Genomic DNA, 23,477 nt, shown 5'->3' on the forward strand with positions numbered 1-23,477 from the left:
TGTCCATCTTGGCATGGATGGCTCAGATAGATAGTATCAGCGTTTTCGGTTTGCTGTGTTTTTATTCGTCAATTGTTTTGTGCACATCAATGTATATAAAGAACACTTGTAGAAGAATAAATGTTGTTTTATATTATAACCTTGATTTGAAGACAGGTTTTATTTAACTTGGAATACCCCACTGGGTAGATACTCCGGAGCGACACATGATCAACAAAAAAAATGGAATCCCAGGAATTCTCAAGAGTCTGGTGGAAATTGAGAGGGGAAAGGATTGCCTTTGAGGCCTCAAAAATCCTTGCACTCTAGTTTTGACCAGCCACAAAGGAACTGACAGGTCAGTTTCTGGCAGCCCACAACTGGAATATCAATTTGAATTGCCATACTGTGGACTCTGACCAGTTGACTTCTGCACACATGTCCAGTAAATTCAAGTCAGTTTCTTCAAGAAGGCATGTACCCGGGTGCATGTACTTCCAAATTTGATGTGCACTAAGGCAAACATACACAAAAAATTAAAAGATAGTTCAAGCACAATCCATTTTATTTCCAACGATGATTTCATACAATACAGTGAAGGTGAAGTCAGATGAAACTTATGCCAGATTACAGATTCAAAAAAGATTTACAATCAAAGACTTACACAATCATGAACAATGTTTCTCATATGATTGCATGAAACACCTGCAGATGCCCAGGTCACACTTCAAAATAAAGATCATCAAAGATTTCGTTATATTCATTGGTTTACACAAGTTTTCTCAACCATGTAAAGATTTTTAAACAAAATGAATAGGGCGATATCTTCTTCATGCATGTTTATTCTGCACTTTTAAGTTGAAAACTGATAAGCTAAATCACCATAAGAAGAAATCTTTTTGTCCTCTCATAAGCATGTGTTTACTAAGAAACCGATTTGCACGAATGATATTCTATGTACATGATACCGGTCATAATGACACTAGTTATAGATAAAATGAGTACAGTACAAAAATACAAACAAAGACAATGTGAAATCAAAGTGTGGAATGACATTAAATGACTAGTTGTGCTTGACATTACAAAGCAGGACTTGAAGACGATTTTTAAAGACTATTCAATTGATTCGAGACGAAAGGGTATCTGTCAAGACTAGGTCAAACAGGATGGCATTTATCCGAGGACATCTCGTGACGGCCAGCAGTTGGCCCATCATAATATGCATTTGACAATTACCGGTACATGTATAATGTTACACCTCATATTTTTTTGTCTTTCAGCTGAACTAGTTGGCCCATCATATGCATTCATCAATTACATCTATCTCAATGTTACAACTCCCTTCAATTCAGTATCGATTCCTTTAAAGACACTCTTGAATGAACCTAACGCAACAACTTGAAATAAAAATAACAGATCATTGCGACGACTGAGATCTCAGGTGAAGGTTACTACCAAAAGGGAAGAATTAACATAGGCTATATTGATTGCACTACACTGATAACACAGATGACAAGCTACAGTTTAGCAACACACCAAAGCCAGCCAAGAAGTCATGACAGACGGATTACTTAGTACACATATATCAGCATTTCCTTGGTTATTTACAAGTGCAGTATGTCACCTTGAAAGCAGCATTCTAAAGCCAGCTGAAGCAAGTGTTTCTAAAGCCAGCTGAATTCTCCCAGAAATGACCACCATACTCCAAACTTTTCACATTTCTATGAATGTCACTTTTTTTGTTCGATGAACAATATTTACAATGACGTTTTTAAAATAGATTCAACCTCAAATGCAACAAGTTTCACGATGACAACTCCTATGATTTTGTACATGATATAAAGAACATTACAAAGAAATCTGCGGTCGAGTTGGTTGTTTTGGGCACGGTTGATAGAATGGCAAGTGCTCCAAGATGTCTTGCTGTCGTTACAATTGGGCAATTGGAAAAGTTTCCATTTAAATCGAAAGAAAGACTTTTCAGAAACACCAATATAGGAACTGAATAAGTTGAGACTCATTTGAACACATCTACATCTAACACTAAAACAAATCGTTGATTAATAGAGAAGTCAGTTGAATAGTATGTAGACTTTAACACAAGAATTGCCATGAAATATACTGATAAGCCAAAGTCAAATGCAAATAACAACTTCAACCATCTCGCACTACACGGCTTAGTCTCATTCAAATGGTTCAGCTAAAATGTTCAGCATCTCCCATCACTGAAGTAGACAGGATCTGGCAAAGGCCTCCATGCTTTGACTACACTATGAGTTCACCAATCGTCATCTGCCCAGGACTAACACAAACCTTAAGGCACTAATCTTCCAGGACATAGCCTTTTCATCAATTCAAAGTGTACCACATCAGCAATGAACTGCAGCTGTCCAAAACCTATGTCCACAACAATAGCTTCTTCTTCTTCACAGTTTTTTAGTTTTTTACTTCCCATCAAATCTGGTCAGAACTGAACATCAGATATGTCCACCTGGTGACAACAACTGTAAACAATCGTGGTCAGTTCTCATACATACAATGCACAAGTTACATAATTAATATTTGAGACTAATATTCCTTTATTCTCAATTTGCCTCGGCTGTTTCCATTGCATCTTCATCCTTCTTGTCCTTCTTTCCATCACCAGCTGAAACAATAAAGAATTTTCATTCATAAAGGGTAACAGGGATCAGGAATTCCACCAGGAAGAAAATTCTCCCTCCACGCATTCCAAATGAATATCACAAGGACAATATTAACACAGAACATGCAAATTACAACAATACCAGATAACTTGGGAGGACACCTCATCACAACTAAAAATTACAGTTACATTCATAGTTAAATTTAGCTTAACTTCGGCTAGTATACATCACACATCATTTGCACGAATTGAGCCATAGACAGCTTGACTTCATGAGTCGTGTATTGTTTAAAAAATGTTAATTTGTTATAAAATTAACATACATGCAGTAGAAGCCAGAAAAAGACCAGAACAGAAAATTGTGGCACTGCTACCGATTTCACAGGCTGCGAGATTAACTACACTGACAACTAACAACTCCTTTTGAATGACTCCTAGCGCCTGTGATATATGCAACGTTGCCACGTTTTTATGCCCAGCTCTGTTACTCAGACTTTTATGACAACACCTAAAGTTAACTGTTAATATGCTAGACACTCACTGCTCGTACCTTCGCTGTCCCCACCATCTCCCGTGCTGGTCGTACGTCGACGCTTGCGCGAGTTGAAGCGGTTACGCTGGAATTTAGGAGCTGGCAATGGGTCCATTCCAAGGACTTTGTGAATCTGGCGGAATGCCATTAGTCTTAGTGCATGCTGGAAAGAGAATGAAGAACGATAAGAATTTGCGCAACAGCCAAAAGACCATTGACTAGAATGTGACACTCTTTGATCAGCAGTGAGTAAATCCTCAGAGTTTAGTAGGATAATACATGCTAAGAACTATTGACATCATTTCAAAGAGCACCAAAGGCAGAACCCCCAACAGTTAGTATAGCTGTGTATCTTTAAAAGTTGTTTTTTTCCACTGCCACATTGATTGCAGATGCCTGTTTCAAAGTTTTACCTGAGCACTAGCAGTAATATCTTCTCTCTCTTGGCCAGAAAGTGAAGCAGCAGCATCTGTTGATTCTTTCTCACATGGGTCGTACAGTCCGGGGCCACCTGAAAGACAAGAACATTTATCAATATTGCTACCAACTCAATATAATTCAGGGTTTCCAAAAGGAATAAAATAATGTGATGTTAAAATCACCATGTTTGCAGCACTGTATGCCACAGTTTAGCATGCCCGACTCAAATTAAGTCTTGCAACTGCCAAAAGGTGATGCTCTTTGATCAGTGTTGAATAAATCCTCAGAGTTTAGTAGGATAATACATGCTAAAAAATAGTAACATCATTTCAAAGAGCATCATTTGGAGAGGAAATCAGACCCAAGAGCTTGGGGACACATGACAGTGAAGTATTTCTCTGTGAAAAGCAACTTTCCACGAAGACTGGACCACCAATGCTCCCAATTAATGTCAAGTTCACAAGTTCAGGTACAGAAGCAAGTTTGCTAGAAAAGATTCATGAGCCGATTAGAGCACGGTGTCTCTCACAAAGAGATTTCTCACCTGGTAGCAGGATTCCAGATGACATACACTCAAACACTCTCCTGAGAGCATCTCCCGGACTCATGTTGTTACCACCACTGCCCACACACTTCTCAACCAGCAGTTCCATAGCCTGAAACGATTAAAGAATGTTTAAGATTCTGAAATTTGACACGAGTAGTAATAATCCATTCCAAATGTAATCTGCTCAAATAAAATTCAGACTAACAAATCTCAATGCAATAGGTGATACCCTTTGATCAGCTATTAAAAACATCCTCAGAGTATAGTAGGATAATACATGCTAAGAACTAATGACATCATTTCAAAGAGCATCACACCACACATGAGATGACACAGTGTCTAAATAAAAGCCTTTCAACAACTGCCACAATACAAATTATCCATCCTTGTCTTGTCCTGTTGCACCTATAGTAGCACAAGGTTCCAAGTAGTACTAGTAGTAGTAACACCTGCAGCTCACAAGCCTGTGTTAAAACAGTCATTCGGAAACTGAAAACAACTTACCCATTCATTCAGCGGTGCCCACGTCGGCACCCTCTGGCACAGATCTCGGAGAATCCTAATGACAACAACACATGACTGCAATCCATTAGCTCTAGCCTAGAAGGAAGAACGTGAAGAGAAACCAGGTTAGATAATGATCAGTGTTCTAACTAAACAAAGCATTCACCAACCTGCATGTCTCACAATCAACTGGTTACTTTCCAGCCTCGTTAAGTACAATGATCAATCTTTGTTCTTTGTTTAATCAGGTGAGATCACTTGGGGTTGAAAATTCCTATCAGCTGGAGCTGACACCAAACAAGACTATTTTCACACCAGGTTGGCTAACAAGTCTCTTGTTTATGGACAAGCCCCAGTCTCCAGACATCAGAATGGGATGCAGGATTTTTCAACCCGAGTGTTTATCAGTCTTACCCAAGATCAGTCAGAGAGTTACAGCACAGTAAGGCATGACCTAAAGATTGTTATACTGGATTATAGGCCTTGTTTGCATAGTCTATCGCAGCTTCTTCTGTAGTGGATATAGTGTATGCTCATACAGCACACCAGCTAGCAAATACTAATGCAACGCCAACAGTAAGGAAATCTGCACAATAGTTTCATACATCGATATCAAGCAATTGAGATTGGCTAATTTACGAGCAGTGCAATGGTACAAGTGCAATGAATCGCTTGGCATCTCTCTCTGACCATCTTCTATTACCATTCATCTTCTCAAGAAAAATATTCTGTGTAAGTTATGTGTGACACTGTCCAGATGTTCAATCTATTGGCCAGATGCCTCATCACACACAACTTGACTGAATATATTCATGAACCACAGCCACTATCACGTCCATATTTCACAGCTGTTGTAAAGCGAGAGCAAAAACAACAGAAAATGCCACTCCCGATTTTAAACACCCCAAAAATGCTCCAACAGCTGAATATATGACATATTAGAAAGAGCGACAACTGCAGCCATGTCATGGAAACAGGTATTATCATAATGGGCATTATCGAATAAAAAAACAGTTAGTAGAACCAGCAACCTGGGTTGTATCGGAACCTCCGGCAGGACGTTTTGGAGCTTCCCAGGTTACTGGAGAGCGGGAGAGATGGAGCATGAACATAGTATTCAGTATTGACAATCTTACAATTTATCAGAATCTTTACCAAAGGATCAGAACTTTGTGGGTCTCCTTCCTTCCACACTCACCTGGTTTCTGTACCAAGGAAAGAGAGCCACAAAGGCGCGATGCTTTTGCAACGATCCTAAAATGATGTAAAGCAGAAGTCAAGAGAACACAGATGTTCGCACCACACCACTTAGTAAGCCTTTTAGGACAGAGCGAGACAGCAGAACGTAAATATTTCGACTCAAAGCCCCCTCCCCCCACATGAGTTTTCCAACAGCAAGACTATAAGTGTATTTCTCGCAAAGCCTCTGTCCTCTAAGGGTTATAGAACTGTTAGAATAATGACTATGGCCGCAGCTTTTCATCAGGTGCATATGAAAAAATAACTACAAAGATTGATCATGTTGATACGGATCCATCCACAGTTCAGTTCAAGTTCACCCCTCCCCAAAGTTACAGTTAACGACAGAAAACGTCAGTCCCAGTTTAAGTATTTGCAGATGGTCTACATAATCTTTGTGCACAAAGTGGTTTAGAAATCCTTCCCAGTTCTCAGAAAATTGTATAATCAAGTAGTTAGAAAGTTGACTTTCGACACAGTTGGACTTAACAAGCACAATTCAGGCAGACCATCTAAACCTTTGACACTGAGAGTGCGTTTCTTTGCGCCAAACCGTAACTATGTACAGGCCCAAATAGTTTTCCCTCGTATGAAACAAACATGTATCTATAACACAAGGCTGCAAAGTATGAGTATAAGGATTCGAACCTGGAACCATTTAGCATGTCGGAGAGCGGCAAGAGCATTCAGGCATTTCTGCCTATCCAGTACATCGGGTGGGTCTTTTACTTTATCTCCCTCTACAAGGAATATTGAAGAAGTTGAGGAATGGGTGTTTGACCATCAGCCATCCAGTCAGCAGGCTCAGGCAGGGGGAGGCGCAGCACAAAATTGGCTCAGTGGAAAATAAATCCCAGATGGTAGCGGAAACATTTCAGAGTTTGCCTCTTTTTAGAGAGAACCTGATTAGGGATAATAAAGCAAAGATCTTGACGGCCCTGACCAAGGTATACTGAACAGTCTAGTTAACCAAATTGTGTGGTATTGTACACAACAGTAATGTGGAGTTTTGAGGACAGTCAATGTTTCAGTGGATCGAAAGCAATTCTTTTGGTTGACTCAGATGCCAGAGCTAACCTCACCAACTTTGCTAATGAATACATATTTTTGTTGTTAGGTATTTTGCTGAAGAAGGTCTGAATTCGGATTCAAATCTGGCTTTATAAAAAAGAATCCACACAAGTCAGATTTTGAAAGTGTAGTTCTAAGGGAGTATATAACTGATGGCCTTGTGGCATAGAAAGGACAATGGAATGACAGAGAAATGAGAAGAGCATCTTCACTTAGACCCGGATACTCAGTATCCCAAGTTATTGTGATAGGTCTGCGCCAGCTTGAGTGTTAAATAGTTTTGAGAACTCTCCTTCAGAAAAATGAAATGGCCAGGGCCATTGTGCTCACCTCATATGGAGGAAAGATGGATAAAGAGCATGGTATTGTGTCATGTAGTGTTAGGTTTGATGTAGGTCCAAGCAATTACAATTTCCCCAAAATGGCCAATTTACAGTACATTCGACCTCTGTGACCTTGAAAAGTAGGTCAAATCAAAGAAGACCCGGGTGACACATTGAATGGTTGTTAGAATTAGATGTACCTATGATATAAAATTGGTGCCAATCGGGCAAGTCATTACTAGGAATAATGGCATTTTGAAGAATTTAGGATTTGGCCCCCTCCCTGGAGGCCAAACGGCAAATCAGATCGCACCAAACTTCGGTACCTAAGATCACCTGACCAAGGGGTACATGTGTACTGAATTTGTGATCAATAGTCATTGCAGTTAAGAAACGTGCCATAGTTACGGCCTGACGGCGAATTTACGCCATTTGACCTCTGTGACCTTGACAAGAAGGTCAAATTAAAAACCTGTGTGACATATACTGTATGGTGGTTAGATGTGCCCATGATATCAAATTGGTGGCAATCGGGCAAGAAGTTAAGGAATAATCACATTTTTAAGGTTTTTGGATTTTGCCCCCTGGTGGTCAAGTGGTGAATCATATTGGACCAAACTTCGGTCCCTGAGATCACCTGACTAAGGGGTAAATGTGTACCGAATTTGGTATCAATAATCATTGCAGTTTAGAAACGTGCCATCGTTACATCCTAACGGCCAATTTACACCATTTGACCTCTGTGACCTTGAAAAGGAGGTCAAATCAAAAACCCGGAGGATATATGATGCACCTTTGCTAGAAGTACCTACCATATTTTTTTCAAAATTTCCCGACTACTATTAAGGGAGATATTGCATATTTTCACTTTTAACGTTTGGCCCCCTGGTGGCCAAACCATGAAACGAATCGGACCGAAACTTGGTCTCCAAGGTGTCATTACATAAGGGTACATGTGTACCAAGTTTCAACTCAATAGCTCTGACAGTTACGAAACGTGCCCTGCTAACGGACGACGGACGACGACGATGACGACGACGACGACGACGACGACGACGACGACGACGACGACGACGACGACGACGGACGACGGACGCCACGGTATGGGATAAGCTCACCTCTGCTAAGAGGTGAGCTAAAAACCTGAGCCAGGTGCTGCAGACCTCCCATGCCTATCAACGTGACTGGGATGGTCAAAAATCCTTCCGTCCACCAAGTCACCTGCAGAAACTAGAAGGTTTTTCACGGAAAAAAACAGAATTAGGATTAATCATCAAGTCATGCATAACCGATTTAACGAGCGACTAGATTTTGGCTTACCACGCCGCTAAGGCAGGTATCGGGTACCTGTTTAGAGGACGTGAAACAGCCTTGAAAATAAGCTACATACATTGCTAACCACCCAGTCTTGGACAGCAAATCAACTTTGAAGGAAAGTGCGTGTACTAAGCATATCCTCATGGGTAATTTACGTTTTCATGAACTCCATGGATAGGTTTGTGTATCCAGATCATATCAGAGCAGGGCAAATCTTTCACAGTCCCACAAGCAGGCTTGGAGTCTATCTGCGGTCTGCAACGAATACACTGTCATCTTGTATATCGTTTGCTATTGGTGCACTCGAACTGAAAGATTTGCAAGCCTGTGATGACCATGGATGGCAAAAACCCACAACATGGTGCTGCCAAGCTGGGCACATTATTCTTTGGCATGTGTGGCAGTTAGCAATGCCCTGATCTTTTGAGGAACATACTTGAACAGTATTTGCTATGATTTCGGACAAATTTCGAACCAGGGTTTCAACGGGACGTGTTACTAATCTTGTTATTGGGCAGCAGCAAAATGATAGACATCACACTTTCAGATTCCAGTCCAAGTCACGCAATGCCACTCCAGTTTTTGGACAATTTCAATAGAAATGACGGAGTGTAATGACACATCTTGTTGTACATTTGCAGTGCACCAAGGAATGACTCCTCAGCGGTGTCCAAATGTCAAATGACATGGCGTCATATTGCTATTTACTATCATATCTAGCTGCTTCGGACCCATTCATACGTTCAAGATATCCTTCCATATGCCACCATTGTGTGACATCTATCTTTCTGCTTCATATCAACAGACCACTAATCTGATAACAAGCAGTACAACCGTCTCTGGCTTTCATCGAAAAAAATTCAAAAACTTGATCGATATTCATGCAATGTTCCTCATAAAGAACCTGAACACCCAGATCCGACACAGTTCACAGTCGTGAACTCGTTCCCGGCCGATTGGTTTACCTCCAGCGACATTTTCCTCGCGCATGATGGGAGATGTCAACGTGATGGTGCACGACGTCTTGGGCTCCTTGTCGCTTGTCACGATAATAGCCGCATCTTCAACCTTCAGCTGGACATCATACTTGTCTTCGGTTACAGTCTGAAACAAGGAAAGGTAGAGCTGATCAAGACACCCAACAAAATGCCTAAAATACCATGATGAAAACACCACCAATGAGACAAATGTCAAGTCTGACCCCTAGATCTTAAAAAGTGGTCTGAGAGAACGTTGAAACCATCTGCAGTTACACACATCCACACAACAAAGTCCAAACTGTTCTTCATATTGTCGACAACGACTATCACTCAGCAACAAGACTTAAATATGACTTTAATTTTCAAAGCATGAGCTAGTGGCGAGCTAAATGAATTGCTGTAAAGAAGATGAAATAAAGCAGTGTTTGTGGTTTTCTAACTTACTGGTGGTTTATTCTTAGTCTGCTTTGCTTCAAACATGGCGGAGTGGACCATGAAGGACTTGGACTCACCAGACCCTTCACCTCCCTTCAGTTTCTAAGAATAAAAGATAAAGCGTTAGCTTTGAGGAGGATTTTAGCATGATCACATTCAGATGCAGGTGGTTAATAGAAAGCAGCAGGTGCAAGGATGAGAGGTTGAAATGGAAAGGTATGATTTTTGTGAGTTTCATGGCAAAAAAGTTCGAGTGAGACTGTAAGAAGGAATGAAACCGAGCAGATATTTTAATAACAACTTAGTTAAATTATTTGTCTGCTCATCATGCTTATTGATTTTATGCCTATCTGCATCAATAATAGGTTTTCATGTTTCGTTACAGCACTTCATTAAACTTCAATCGTAAAGAAAGCAATGATTGAAGCATAACGAAGCATTTTGAGTTCCAACACAAGGTTCACAAAAGGAAAGAGGTCGACAGCCTGGACCAAGTTGCTCAATGAGCGTACAATTTCAAATGAAATAGCAAATGACACACTTAATAATCACAGTGTGAGGTGAATATCCCCTTAGAATAAAAAGTTCACTTACCGCCAGCTGTTTGGGGAGATTATCCTTGACCCTCACTAGCAATGTGCGAGTTGGCTTCTCAGCACACAGCACCACTAGATGGACATGTAGGTCGCCATGAAGCAGTAGACCCTTTGCTAGTACTCCTACTCTCATGACGCCTTTCAGGGCTCGTGGGGATTGGCTATCATCTTTCTTATCACTGAAGTGAAAAATCATTGATCATACAATTTGAGTAGAAAATCTTTAGGAAAATGCTCTACTCTTTCGTCTAAAGCTTATCAAGCTAATTTCATATCAACAGGGCAAATTTCAAGGCCACCAATTGCCTCAATATGATTGGAATGTAGTCACACCAATGGTCAACTTCCACAGGATATACGAAACAGCAACTTTTTTTCCATATCTAGGAGTTCGAGTGAGCTTTTGTGTCATGCCATATTGGGCAAGAACATGGTGAAGTTGTCAGCTCAGTGTCTCCCGTCTTCAACCAGAAGACCACAATTGTTAAATACCTTTCTTTCTCCTCCTTCTTTTCTTCCTTCCCCTTAGCCTCTGTGTCCATCTTTTTTGGTGCGTCGACATCAGCGATGTGATCGGACACCAACTTGAGAGCTTTCTCGCAGGACGAGACAATATTCTGCACTGCTTGCAGCTCTGCGTCAGTTGGGTAAATGCTAGCATGTTTAGCCATTACATGGCGATCATCAGAAGAGTCAGGTCGACGCATAGGCTGAAAAATAAACAGGGCAGTTAGCTCACATAAGGACAAGTGTGAATCCAAATGTAACATAATTATCCTGCATAAATGAACGTTGATGAATTTAAATAAACTGATCGACATTTAGCATGCTTCATAATAAAGCTTTCCACGCAGCGCCACATGACCAGAAAGTTGAACAGTGCAAAACTAAGTGTACGATGGTGTTGGGCTTTGGTGTGATAAACTGCTGGTGTATCACTAAGTACCTGTGCCTGCCTTGTGATAGTAAAGCTGTGGAGACCCTATCAGTCTGTATAACAATGAAGTGACAGCAGTGTTAAGCCTGAACATGAAGATCTCCTGTAAACTTGATTCCCAATGATACTTGCGAGAGTATCATTTGACAACCAGAACCATCAAGAGTGCAACCAATTAAACACTAGATCTCAGAAATTGATTGGAATTTGCGACATTGCTATCAATTTCTCTCACCATCATAGGCCTTGGGAAGCCCTGGTGCCCCATGGGCGGTCGTCCTCCTTGCCACTGCATTGCTTCTAATTCTCTGCAACGACAAAATTACCGTATAGAGAAATACCATCACAAAATAGCATGCGAACAAAGGGCTATACTTACACAATATCCAGGCATCCATGAGCACTTTTGACCCCACCCAATTTTGATTTTTACCCAGGGGCGGGAAAGTATCATTGCAATGACACAATGGGACCCTCCCAAAAATAGCCAAAATCTTGTCTTTGGTTCTGTTTCCCCGGAGTTGAATATCTCTCTATACGGTTCAATGATTCAGCCTGCTCAGTAATCATGCTTCAACTAAACCAACATAATAACAACAACATTGGCAGGACGACAACAAGTCGAGGACAGAACGATTGAGAGTGAAAATGATAGAAAGCGTAGTTAAAGCCAAATTGAAACCCAAAATGGACTGAGACTATTTTTATAGAACATCTGAAATGCGTTTTTATTCAACAAGCAAAGACGAAATGTATAAGAGGAACACATTATCCAAAATTTTGAATAACACATTTTCGATTATTTAGCAGTTCACAGCCTTCCTCAGTCCATTAAAGGTTACTGTCGAGGTCCATACATTTGTTTTGTATAATTATCAACTCAAAAAGGAGGTCAGTTACATGTCAAGCTGCATGATGGCAGGCCAGAATCAACTGGACCTGTTCTTCTCCATCCAATGAAATACGCAAGCTAGTAGAATTTACTCTAGAGTGGTGTGTCCTCCAGTTCTATTTATGCCATTGTTATGCATGAAGGACCACTTCTTACAATTTGTAAATTGTATTTACTTTACCGGAAACATACATCTGACCCATCAGCAAAGTTATACCGTTGTGATTACCAAGTGCATGAACCCCTTTTCCCAAAAAACGAACCATACATGTAAACCCCATTATTTTTTATCATCATATTTAAAATGTGTACACCACTGTCCAAAATATTTAATGATAGAAATTATTTGGCAAATTGAGTTCAAGCCAACAGCTCGATTTTGTTGGCCTGAATAAAAGAACAATAGACAAGTTTTTTTGCAATGCCAAAAACTACAATGGGGTCTACAGCAACATACACACCGATGAATGGCCAGAGAAGGCTCCATCATCAGACGCAAAAGCACAGCAAAGGATAGGAAAAGATAAAGAAAGATACGACAAAAATGATATGTACTCAAAAACGCCGTCGCACCTCATCTCTTCACGTAACCGATGCTCCTCCATATCTTTGCGTTTCCAGTATTCCTCTTTCTGGGCAATGCGTCGTAGCTTCTCCTCCTGCGCTTTGCGTAGGCGGATGCTAGGCTTAACCTCGACCTGTAGGTATGGGTCAACCTTTTTCTACAATAACAAGTGCGAGAACATGCACTGACTGAATGATTCAAAAAGACTGGACAAATGCAGACAAGACCATAGTTATATGTTCATGCACTGGCTACAGTCGTTCTCTCGTCTGCTGACATCCACCTGAACATGTCCATGTACTAAATGCACTACTGCATAAAACAGTCAAGATCGATTTCTGAAGAAACTGCCTTTCAGCCGATATCATTTTACGCTCAATTACAATGGGACAAACACTGATATTCAGGGGAAATCGATAGCCCAGCCAACTTTGCAAGGGCAGCTTTTCAGACTAACCTTGTACTGCAGCCTGTGTCGGCGTCCTTTCAAATGCATCTCCTTGGCATTGGGATCATTGAACTTGCACTCGCACAGCTTACACTGGAAGCTAATGATCTTGCCAGCCTCATTCTTCACCTCTTCTATGTACTCATGGCCGACGGGCTGAGTTTCATTCTCCTGTAGGGAGGCCAGCGATACCGTCCTCCTCTCTTCTTTTTCTAGAATGTAGGAAAAAAACATCACTGTGATTACTACAAATAAATGAATAACTGTTGGAATCACTCTTCCACAAGTCAGAAAATTATTTCCTCAAAAACTGCAGCTAAATAGGAACAGAGACTATCCACTTCAAGATAGGTTCAAGCTGCTTGACATACCATCTGACATACCACTTGATAAACCAGCCTGGTGCATGGTGATCATTATCCTTTGTTACGGACAAAAGGAAACTTGCTGTAGAAAAAGTCACTTATGAGAGACAAGTCTGTGAGGAATACTTACCTTCTTCAGTTTCTTTAGCTTGCATGGGCTCCACCTTTATTTCCTCCTTGGCACCAGCTGTCTTCAGTTGACTGCCACCTGAAAGACGAGCAAGTCTATTCATTGACAGCATATGAACCGAGTGCCTTGGACTGATCAAATTTGTACCAACATCTACAAAACATTTTTTAATATTCAGGCTAATTTTTGTTCTTTATGGAAATATCACTTCAGAGACTACACTTTTCTTTGAAAGATTTCAAGGGCTTAACAATGATATCAAGGATCACCATTTCACATATATCTGCAGTTATTGTGCTCTCTGATATGCACTTACCAACAAATGTGATCTTAGGGGTAGCCAAGACTTTCTTAACTGTTGCTGTCACTGCACCAGTGGAGGGGACCGTCTTGCCGGTTGTGGTAGTTTTAGTGGCCGCAGTCGTGCTGGTGCCAGATGCCTTTGTTGTGGTGGTCGAGGTCCCTGGTCCTGTGGTGGAGATCAGGACCGGCTCAGAGGATGGGATGTTCTTGCCAAGCAGTGTGTGTAATTTGACAACCTGAATTTATATACAACAACAAAAGTAACACAACATGAACACCATCAAAATGTCCAGAGGCTACATGCAAAGGATTTATTTATCAGACCATGTAATTAAACTAAAAGTTTCACATGACACAGTAGGATCCCCAACTTTTGGCAAATGGCTGTAACAATGCTTACACTTTCGTATTAAAGATAATTTGGCAAAAACATTCTGTTTGAAAATGGAAGCAAAATTAGATGATAGCAACTGTTTTTCCGTGCACAAGCCCTGTTGTTAGAAAGATCTCAAATCATTCACGTACCTTCATGTGCTTGGCTCCCTTCAAGTGAGCCACATAGGCATCACTGCCAGTGCATGTGACATTACAGAGCTCACACCAGAGCTGGTTCTGCCCACCTCTTGGCTGGGCTGCAGCTTCCTTCTTCTTGTGTTTTGAGCCTTCCAGATGCTCACGATACGTCTACAGAAACAACAGAATCATTCAAACAGAAGTTAATTTTTCAAGGCTTTTGCTTCAATGACACAATCTAGCAAAGGTAGTAATACTTTGTCAGGGAAAGTATTATCCCATTTTTTTCACAAACCTAAGACGCAACAATATTTAGATGTGTTCCCTGATCTATCAGTCTTTGCTGAATGTCCGTAATTACTGTTGAACCTGGCATTAACTGAAAGAGGTCCACAAACCCAGCACAACAAGCAAGCAAGACCAAGTTCTTTACCTGTGGTCCAGCGCAACTTATCTTGCAGACGTCACAGTAGTGCAGCTGCATGGTCTGTGGTGGCGCCTTCGGCTTGGGCTTGTTGTGCATGAGTCCTCCTGTTGTCTTGTTCTTGTTCCATGTCCCCGCAGATGTCTTGGCGGCACTTGTACCAGTCTGCTGCTGCTGGTAGTAAGAAGTCGCTGCATTGTACAAAGCAGCATCATAACCTGTCAGATAATAGCATAATAAATGGTGTTTCTATTTACCCCTTTCAGGACTGAAGGCAACGCTGGCCTGGGAGCCGAGAAAATTTGAGTTTCTAAGGGAATTTGGACCCCCTACTGACCACATGTAAACTTCAGAAGTTATGTACGACGACTTCTTGTGATTACTCTCACTTTTATCTTCCAAGTTTCACAAAAATACTGATTTCACAAATTTTCCCACAATACGCTCAGTCCTAAAAAGGTTGACTAGACCCTGAACAACTGTACGTTTTCAGCGCATGGTTACTGTACAGGTATTTTGGTTCTAGTAAGAAAGGAAATTTTCCCTATGGCCCAAAACTTCATACAATATGGCCAGTTATCCACATAACAAAAAGGTCTCACTTCAGCTTTTCCCAATGCAATGATTATAACAGCTTGTTTATCATTTCAAGCCCAACTGGCAAATTGGCAAAGTCAATGGGCCACATCACTGCACATTCTTGAGCTTGATCATCTCTGTATAACTGCTATGGTGAAATTAATTGCTCGTCAGCTTGGCCTTGGGCCAATGGATAGAATTTTTATAATTTACTGAATACTGACGGTATTAGTTTTATTTAAAGCACTCAAGTTTATTCTGGCAACAAAATGTGCTCAGGTGATACAGACAGTATTGTTTTATGTTCCCAGCACGTCCAGTTGCCTATTTTCATATGTTAATTCATTCCAAGGGCTCAACTCACCGGAGTAGGAAGAAGCTGTTGTGGTCACATAAGTATTGGCAGAGGAATAGTTTGCTGAAGGCTGAGTGCTTGCACTCTGGTACACGTAGCTGCTGGAGCTGGCTGGGGCTTTTTGGGTAGTTGTGTTTCTCTGGGGTGTTGCAGAGTAACCGGTGTTGGTTGAATATGCTGGCTTCGTAGCTGAAATTAGATCAGGCTTTCAAATTCATACATCAAAAAACATCCCCATAGGACCAACACGTTTTCACCATGAATCGGTTAACAATCCAGACAACAGATTCTGCCAAAGTTAGTATTTAAGATACTTTGGAGCAGGCAGAGCCACCAAGCGACGCAAGATCCCAGCACTGCTCAAACTGAAGGATTCTTCCACGTAACTTTTAAGAATTCATTATTTGAATGAATAATGGCGCTTTCTTGACAGCTGGGATGGCTGTGCCCCTTGGCCCTGTGTGCTCTATCCTGCAGATTCAGAAGAAATTGAATCTGCTGGAGAGACTCATACTCACAAGCTGTATATTTCCCAGCACTAGTCTGGTAGTGTGTGTCCGAACCTGTGGCCGAGTATGTGGGCGTCTGTGTTGCCGGTTGGTAATAAGTCTTACTCGAGTCATAACTCGGTGTCGCTGCATGTGTGGTTCGAGCATAATACGATGAAGTGTCTTGATATGAAGCTGGGGTTGTAGCAACGTGAGCAGCAGCCTGAAACAGAAACAATGTTGGAATGCAAATTATATACGTTTGGAGTTTCAAAGATAAACAGACCAGACCGACCCACAAAGACAATCAAACTCAGTGACATCTTGTAAGAAAGTGTTTCATTCAACATAAATTAGCCAAGTTTACAATGCGGCTATGCATAACACCACCAGTGGACTGGTAATTGATCTACAAATCGTGAATGTTTCCAGTTTTTAGTCCATTTATACTTGGTGGGTTTTCACACTAACATCAGACTTCAGTAAAATAGTACTCACAGGTTTAACTGCAGCTACAGTAGGTTGTCTAGCTGTGGCTGTGTAGGCATATTGTCCAGGCGTGGTATGTGTCGTCTGGTAAGTATCATACCCTGCCTGTTGCCGAGGAGTGGCAGTGGGGTAGGCAGCAGTGTGTGGTGCCTGGTGAACGTACGTGCCCTGGGCGGCGGCAGCAGGGTAGTTGGTAGCTTGAGCACTGAAAAGGAGGATAAACAACATAGATGTAATCAGGCAAAATAAATTCTATCAAGTCTGATCAGGAGACGTTTTGAAAGACTCGCCATTTTCTAATACGTCAATTCGGTCCTGGATAAGACGATGGTAAGTTTGAGAAGTCTCGCACATAACTGACATGACCATTTGAATGTCAAAGAAGGATTGAAGTAATCTGTCTTTGCAGACGCATATCCCCTTCAATGAAAACACTCAATTACACTCAACTGCCTACCTCGTGCCGATCCAATTATGCATGATTTGCAGATGAGCAATAAAGAGTTTTCTGAGAAGGAGATTGTAGTATGAGACACCATACATTATGAGTCGAGTTCAATAGTCTATGCCCAGAGGGCGCTGTAATTTAGTGACTACTAATAAACATGTTATGTTTTCATATCCGCCTTGTTTATGATCATCAACCTACGTAAATCCTCGACATGGTGTCAGAAGTGGGATGAGATGAAGAAAAACATTTATAGAACAGGTTGAACTTATTAGTATGTCAAAATCGGTTCTATTCCGATTGTAAACGGCTGACAAAAGTCCGGGCCGAAAGTAGGTCATGGGCCACATGGCGGAAAAAAAAATCGTAATCGGAACGTTCGTCGCGCACGTGCTTCAAGTGACGTTGACCTCGCACAACGATTAGGAGATCTACGGAGGCCGGTACGGTTCATGCGAAATTCTAGGCGGAGTTCGGAGATTCTTAGTAGAGAATCTAGTGAACGTGCACACTTGAAGTAGTTTCTTAGGCGAGAACTAAAGTATAACCATGGCAACTGCAATGCCATATCAGGTGCAACCACCAGAGAAGTTTAACTTCAAACCAGATGACTGGCCGAAATGGAAACGACGTTTTAATAGGTTCAGGGAGGCATCTGGGCTTTCGACTAAGTCACAGGAAAACCAAGTAAATACGTTGATTTACTGTATGGGCGACGAAGCTGATGACATTTTAAACTCAATAACATTAACGGATGACGATAGGCGGTCATATGATGTCATCGTAGAAAAACTTGAGAGTTACTTTTTGCCAAAAAGGAATGTTATATTCGAGAGAGCTAAGTTTAATCAAAGGCGACAGTCAGAGACTGAGTCGGTGGATCAGTTCATAACTGATTTGTTTAGCTTAGCAGAACATTGTCAATTCGGAAACTTAAAGGATGAGTTGATCCGGGACAGAATCGTTGTTGGCATAAAGGACACTAAGCTAGCTGAGAAAATGCAGCTCAACTCTAACTTGACATTGACTAAAGCTATGACAATGGTCAGACAATGTGAAAGCGTTAAAGCACAACAAACTGTGTTAAGGGGCACTGAGCTAGGCAGCACCGCGGAAGTCGCGAAAGTAGGTGGTTCTGATAAACCTACAAGTAGTAAAGGTGGACACAAGAAACCAGGTTGGGTGAAACAGCATCAGCGAAAGGGAAACCCAGGTGGGAGAACTAAATCACAATGGAAAAACAAGGACGGGAAGTGTCATAGGTGTGGCAAGACTCCAAGTCATAGTAAACAGAATTGCCCAGCGAAGGACGCTGAGTGTCATAAATGCAAATTTACTGGTCATTATCAGAAAATGTGTAAAAACTCTAAAACTGTCAGTGAAATCCAAGAAGAAGGTATATTTCTAGGTGCAGTTAACAGTAAGTTACACAATGGCTGGGTGAGTGCCGTTAAACTTGGAAGCACCAAGGTTAATTGGAAAATAGACACTGGAGCGGAAGTCTCTTGTATCCCGTATGGCATTTACACTAGGAATAAAGCGTCGCTAGGGAAGCTACACCAGCCAGACCGGAAGCTATTCGGTGCTGGAGGGAATGAACTTCAGGTGAAGGGTGTCATTCTAACCAGGCTACAAAAACGTGATGTCAAGGTTGACTCTGTAGTCTATGTCGTTGATGGACTTAAAAATCCATTACTAGGACAACCAGCGATCCGTGCATTGAAGCTTGTGTCTGTTGTAGAATCAGTTGATAGTGAGAGTGCTGATATCAAGAACATTAAGGCCAAATACCCAAAGTTGTTTTCAGGACTGGGAAAACTTAAAGGGGACTACACCATAAAGCTAAAAGATGGTGCTGAGCCCTATGCTATTTCTGCGGCTAGACGAATTGCCATTCCACTTTTAACAAGGACCAAGACGGAACTCGAAAGGATGGCAAACATAGGGGTTGTCTCAGAGGTGAGAGAGCCAACGGATTGGTGTGCTGGCATGGTTGTAGTACCAAAATCGAACGGTTCTGTAAGAATATGTGTGGACCTGACTAAACTTAATGAAAGTGTCTGTCGTGAAAGGCATCAAATGCCATCTGTTGATTATACTTTGGCACAGTTAAAGGGTGCAAAGGTCTTTAGTAAGCTAGATGCAAATTCTGGGTTCTGGCAGATCCCATTGGATCCCGAGAGTAGAAAGCTCACAACGTTCATGACCCCATGGGGCAGGTACTGTTTCAATAGACTCCCCTATGGAATCTCATCGGGACCCGAACTCTTTCAAAAGCGAATGCAGGAAATTCTTGAAGGACTTGACGGCGTTCTAGTTGAAATTGACGACATACTTGTCTATGGTATGGATCAGCAGGAACACGATAGGAGGTTACACGCAGTGTTAAACAGACTCATGGAATCGGGAGTAACTCTGAATGGACCGAAGTGTGAGATCTCTAAGGAGAAACTGTTGTATTTAGCACACATACTTGATAGTGAAGGCATTAGGCCTGACCCAAGGAAAATCAAGGCAGTACAGGATTTTCCAGAGCCAAACAATGTGCCAGAACTCAGGAGATTTCTTGGCATGATAACCTATCTAGGGAGATTTATACCGAACTTAGCGAGTAAGACTGAACCTTTACGTTGTCTTATGAGTAAGAAAAACAGCTGGGTCTGGGAAGGTCCCCAGAAAGGAGCATTTGCAAGCTTGAAAGCAGAGCTAATATCTCCACCGTTACTTGCGCATTACGATCCGGAGAAGGAAACCATAGTCTCAGCGGATGCTTCCTCTTATGGATTAGGAGGAGTTATTCTACAGGTTCATGAGAAAGGGGTTAAAAGACCTGTAGCATATGCGTCAAGGACTTTAAATGACACTGAGAAGCGTTATGCACAAATCGAGAAAGAGGCGTTAGCGGCCACATGGGCTTGCGAGAGATTTTCGGACTATGTGCTAGGGAAAACATTCTCATTGGAGACAGATCATAAGCCTTTAGTTCCACTGCTAGGAGGAGGCAAGAGCCTCGAAATGCTGCCAGCCAGAGTGCAGAGATTCAAAATGAGACTTATGAAATACTCGTACCAAATCAAACATGTGCCGGGAAAGGAACTCTACATAGCAGATGCTCTTTCGAGGGCACCCCTTCAAAGGGAACGATCTGAGGCAGACATAAAATTTGATGCAGATGTCACTGCATACGTTTCGGCTATAACACAAAATCTGCCAGCCAGTGAAAGACGGCTGCAGCAGATTAAGGAGAAACAATCAGAGGACGAGGTTTGCCGTCAACTGTTGCAGTACTGTAGAGATGGATGGCCAGACCGTCCATTCGTTAGAGGTGCTGTAAAGCCCTTCTATCCAATCTCAGGCGAGCTTACCGTGCAAGATGGGTTACTAATGAGAGGGACTCGTATAGTCATTCCGATGAGTACGCGTTTAGAGATACTTGATAAGATCCATGAAGGCCATCAGGGAACAACTAAATGCAGGGAAAGAGCTAAACATAGCGTATGGTGGCCGGGATTGAGTACCCAATTGGAGAACCTTGTTAAAAACTGTGCGGTCTGTGCGAAAGTGAGGAGCTATAGGCACGAGCCTAACCTTCAGGGTGAATTTCCTCGCAGACCTTGGCAAGTCATAGGGACCGATCTTGCCGAACACAAAAAGCAACAGTATCTGATCGTAGTCGATTATTATTCTAGGTACATAGAGGTTGAGAAACTGTCAAGTCTCTCATCTCAGGCAGTCATTGGACACTTGAAAAACATGTTTGCCAGGCATGGAATTCCGGAGAGACTGAGGAGTGATAACGGACCTCAGTATGACTCTCAGGACTTCAGATGTTTTGCCAATAAGTTTGAATTCGAACATGTGACGAGCAGCCCTTTATACCCACAAGGGAATGGAGAAGCTGAGAGAGCGGTACAAACGGTTAAAAACTTGATCAAGAAGTCAAAGGACTTCACATTAGCATTGCTAGCGTACCGTTCAACTCCATTGCAAAATGGGTACAGCCCGAGTGAACTGTTAATGGGCAGGAGATTGCGGAACACACTTCCTCAGCATCATTCGAAGTTGGAGCCAAAGTGGTCTTATGGTGACTTGAGGAAAAAGGAGGAGGAGTATAGGAGAAAAATGACTTTGAATGCTGATAAACATCACGCAGCCAGATCACTGCCACAGCTAGGCATAGGAGACACTGTGTGGATTCCTGATAAGGAGGTCACTGGTTCAATCTCAGGACATGCTGAGACTCCACGTTCTTATGTGGTGACGACACCAAAGGGAACATTTAGGAGAAATAGGCGGAGCTTATGCCAATTGGCACCGTCTTTGAATACTGATCAGGACAGTCAGGTTGCTCCAGACATTTCAGATCATTCATCTGTGAGCAATGGTGAATCAGGAACAGTTGCAGTAGAAACATCACAGAATGATACTAGTAATTCTGCAGGACAATCCACTCCGAGACCACCAGTTGTCACAACCAGATCTGGTAGAATTTCAAAGCCAGCAGTCAGACTTGATCTGTAGACTTTGTAATGAAAAGAAGTCAGGATGTTGTAATTCATAGTATTTCCATAAGAGACATTGGGTTAATATAGTTATAATAGTTATAATCTAGTTCAGAGACATTTGAGGAATCATCTCTATAGCTAAAATTTAAGTTGAGTGTTCAGTTGTTCATTGGACTTTTATAGGACTCTTTAAAGGCTGAGAAAGGGGGATGTAGTATGAGACACCATACATTATGAGTCGAGTTCAATAGTCTATGCCCAGAGGGCGCTGTAATTTAGTGACTACTAATAAACATGTTATGTTTTCATATCCGCCTTGTTTATGATCATCAACCTACGTAAATCCTCGACAGAGATTGGCTTTATAGGTCATCCATTATGGGCGAGACTTCTCACACCGTACCATCATCATATCCAGGAATAGCGGGACCGAAGTTCTCAAGTGATGCATTATTTTTCAGGTAGAGGGAGCATGAGACGCCTGTTTTGCAACTTCAATAACATTTTCATTTTCGCGTCAATATATTTTCCTACTTCGCCATGCAGGGGTAACAGCAAGAAAAAAATAAACTTCCAGATTAACTACAGGAAGTAGGAGCGACACCCCCCCCCCCCCCCCCCCCGGCCCAACCAGGCTACCAGCAATCAGCCGATTCAGAAACGGGCCATCAATCATGGATCATATTCATAGACAGGCACTGAGGCAGGCTTCAACTTCATTTAACATGTTTAAAATGGTATCCTTTTCCATGCGAAACAAACAAATAACTTAACAACTACCAGTATACATGTATATTACATTAAATAACACGTTCCATGCGCACCAACATCAACCGTGGTGTGACGTCATCGACATCTATCCAGACAGAGTCCGAGACGGTGTAAAAACTAAAATGCCCTAAATGGCGAAAACACGGGCATTTTAGGTCGGGCAAAAAGGGTATACCTGAGCGAAATCGGTGGCGATCAGGTCGAAAAATGCACAAGGAGGGCTTCATCAATGGGGATAATGCGGGAGAGACTTTAAACAGGGGGAAGAAGACTTAAAGGCCAGACGTCCGCTTGAAAACTCGCGACAAAGCAAAAATCAGAAAATCCGCCATATTGAATTTTGCCGGCAGAATCATTTGCAAAAACTTCACCAAAAATCAGCACATATGTATATTGACTTTGCTAAACCAATAGTTCTGAAGGATCTACACATAATAGAGCGTTTGATTCCACCAAAGAATCTAGATATCTACCTATATTGAGCGCCTCCGTGGGTAGGGAACCCAAAGTAATTATTCGCCATGTTTGTCTCCGGAAGATAACCTAGCCAAACACGTGCTCATTTGCATAAAATCCGATCATTTCCGAAGTATAATTTGTCTCTTCTTTTTTATTTTATCTTAGCAAAAATGTGCGATCTCTGCCAACTAATAACTGATTTAATCCCTATAAATAACT

The 23,477-nt window shown here is 41.7% G+C and overlaps 1 protein-coding gene across 5 annotated transcripts; it reads right to left on the reverse strand.

The window, feature by feature from the left end:
* Positions 1–526: 526 nt before the first annotated feature.
* On the reverse strand, positions 527–23,371 carry LOC135483153 (zinc finger RNA-binding protein-like). Of its 5 annotated transcripts, none has more exons than XM_064763756.1 (21): positions 23,273–23,370; positions 17,085–17,280; positions 16,617–16,809; positions 16,108–16,287; positions 15,174–15,355; positions 14,753–14,911; positions 14,241–14,463; positions 13,925–14,002; positions 13,439–13,641; positions 12,972–13,138; positions 11,760–11,832; positions 11,080–11,297; positions 10,586–10,766; positions 10,001–10,093; positions 9,542–9,680; positions 6,514–6,605; positions 4,627–4,722; positions 4,120–4,231; positions 3,569–3,666; positions 3,165–3,318; positions 527–2,626 (listed from the first exon to the last, which is right to left on the reverse strand). In XM_064763756.1, exons 1-21 carry the CDS (start codon positions 23,320–23,322, stop codon positions 2,565–2,567), a joined length of 2,949 nt encoding a protein of 982 aa, XP_064619826.1. In that variant the 5' UTR covers positions 23,323–23,370; the 3' UTR covers positions 527–2,564. The 5 variants fall into 5 exon arrangements, 4 of the variants coding, with proteins under 4 accessions (XP_064619826.1, XP_064619825.1, XP_064619824.1 ...); XM_064763755.1 differs by having other exon boundaries at positions 12,990–13,138; positions 15,174–15,382; XM_064763754.1 differs by having other exon boundaries at positions 3,174–3,318; positions 15,174–15,382.
* Between the last annotated feature and the right edge of the window lie 106 nt (positions 23,372–23,477).

This window comes from Lineus longissimus, chromosome 2 (assembly GCF_910592395.1).
Source record: "Lineus longissimus chromosome 2, tnLinLong1.2, whole genome shotgun sequence".
Taxonomy (NCBI): Eukaryota; Metazoa; Nemertea; class Pilidiophora; order Heteronemertea; family Lineidae; genus Lineus; species Lineus longissimus.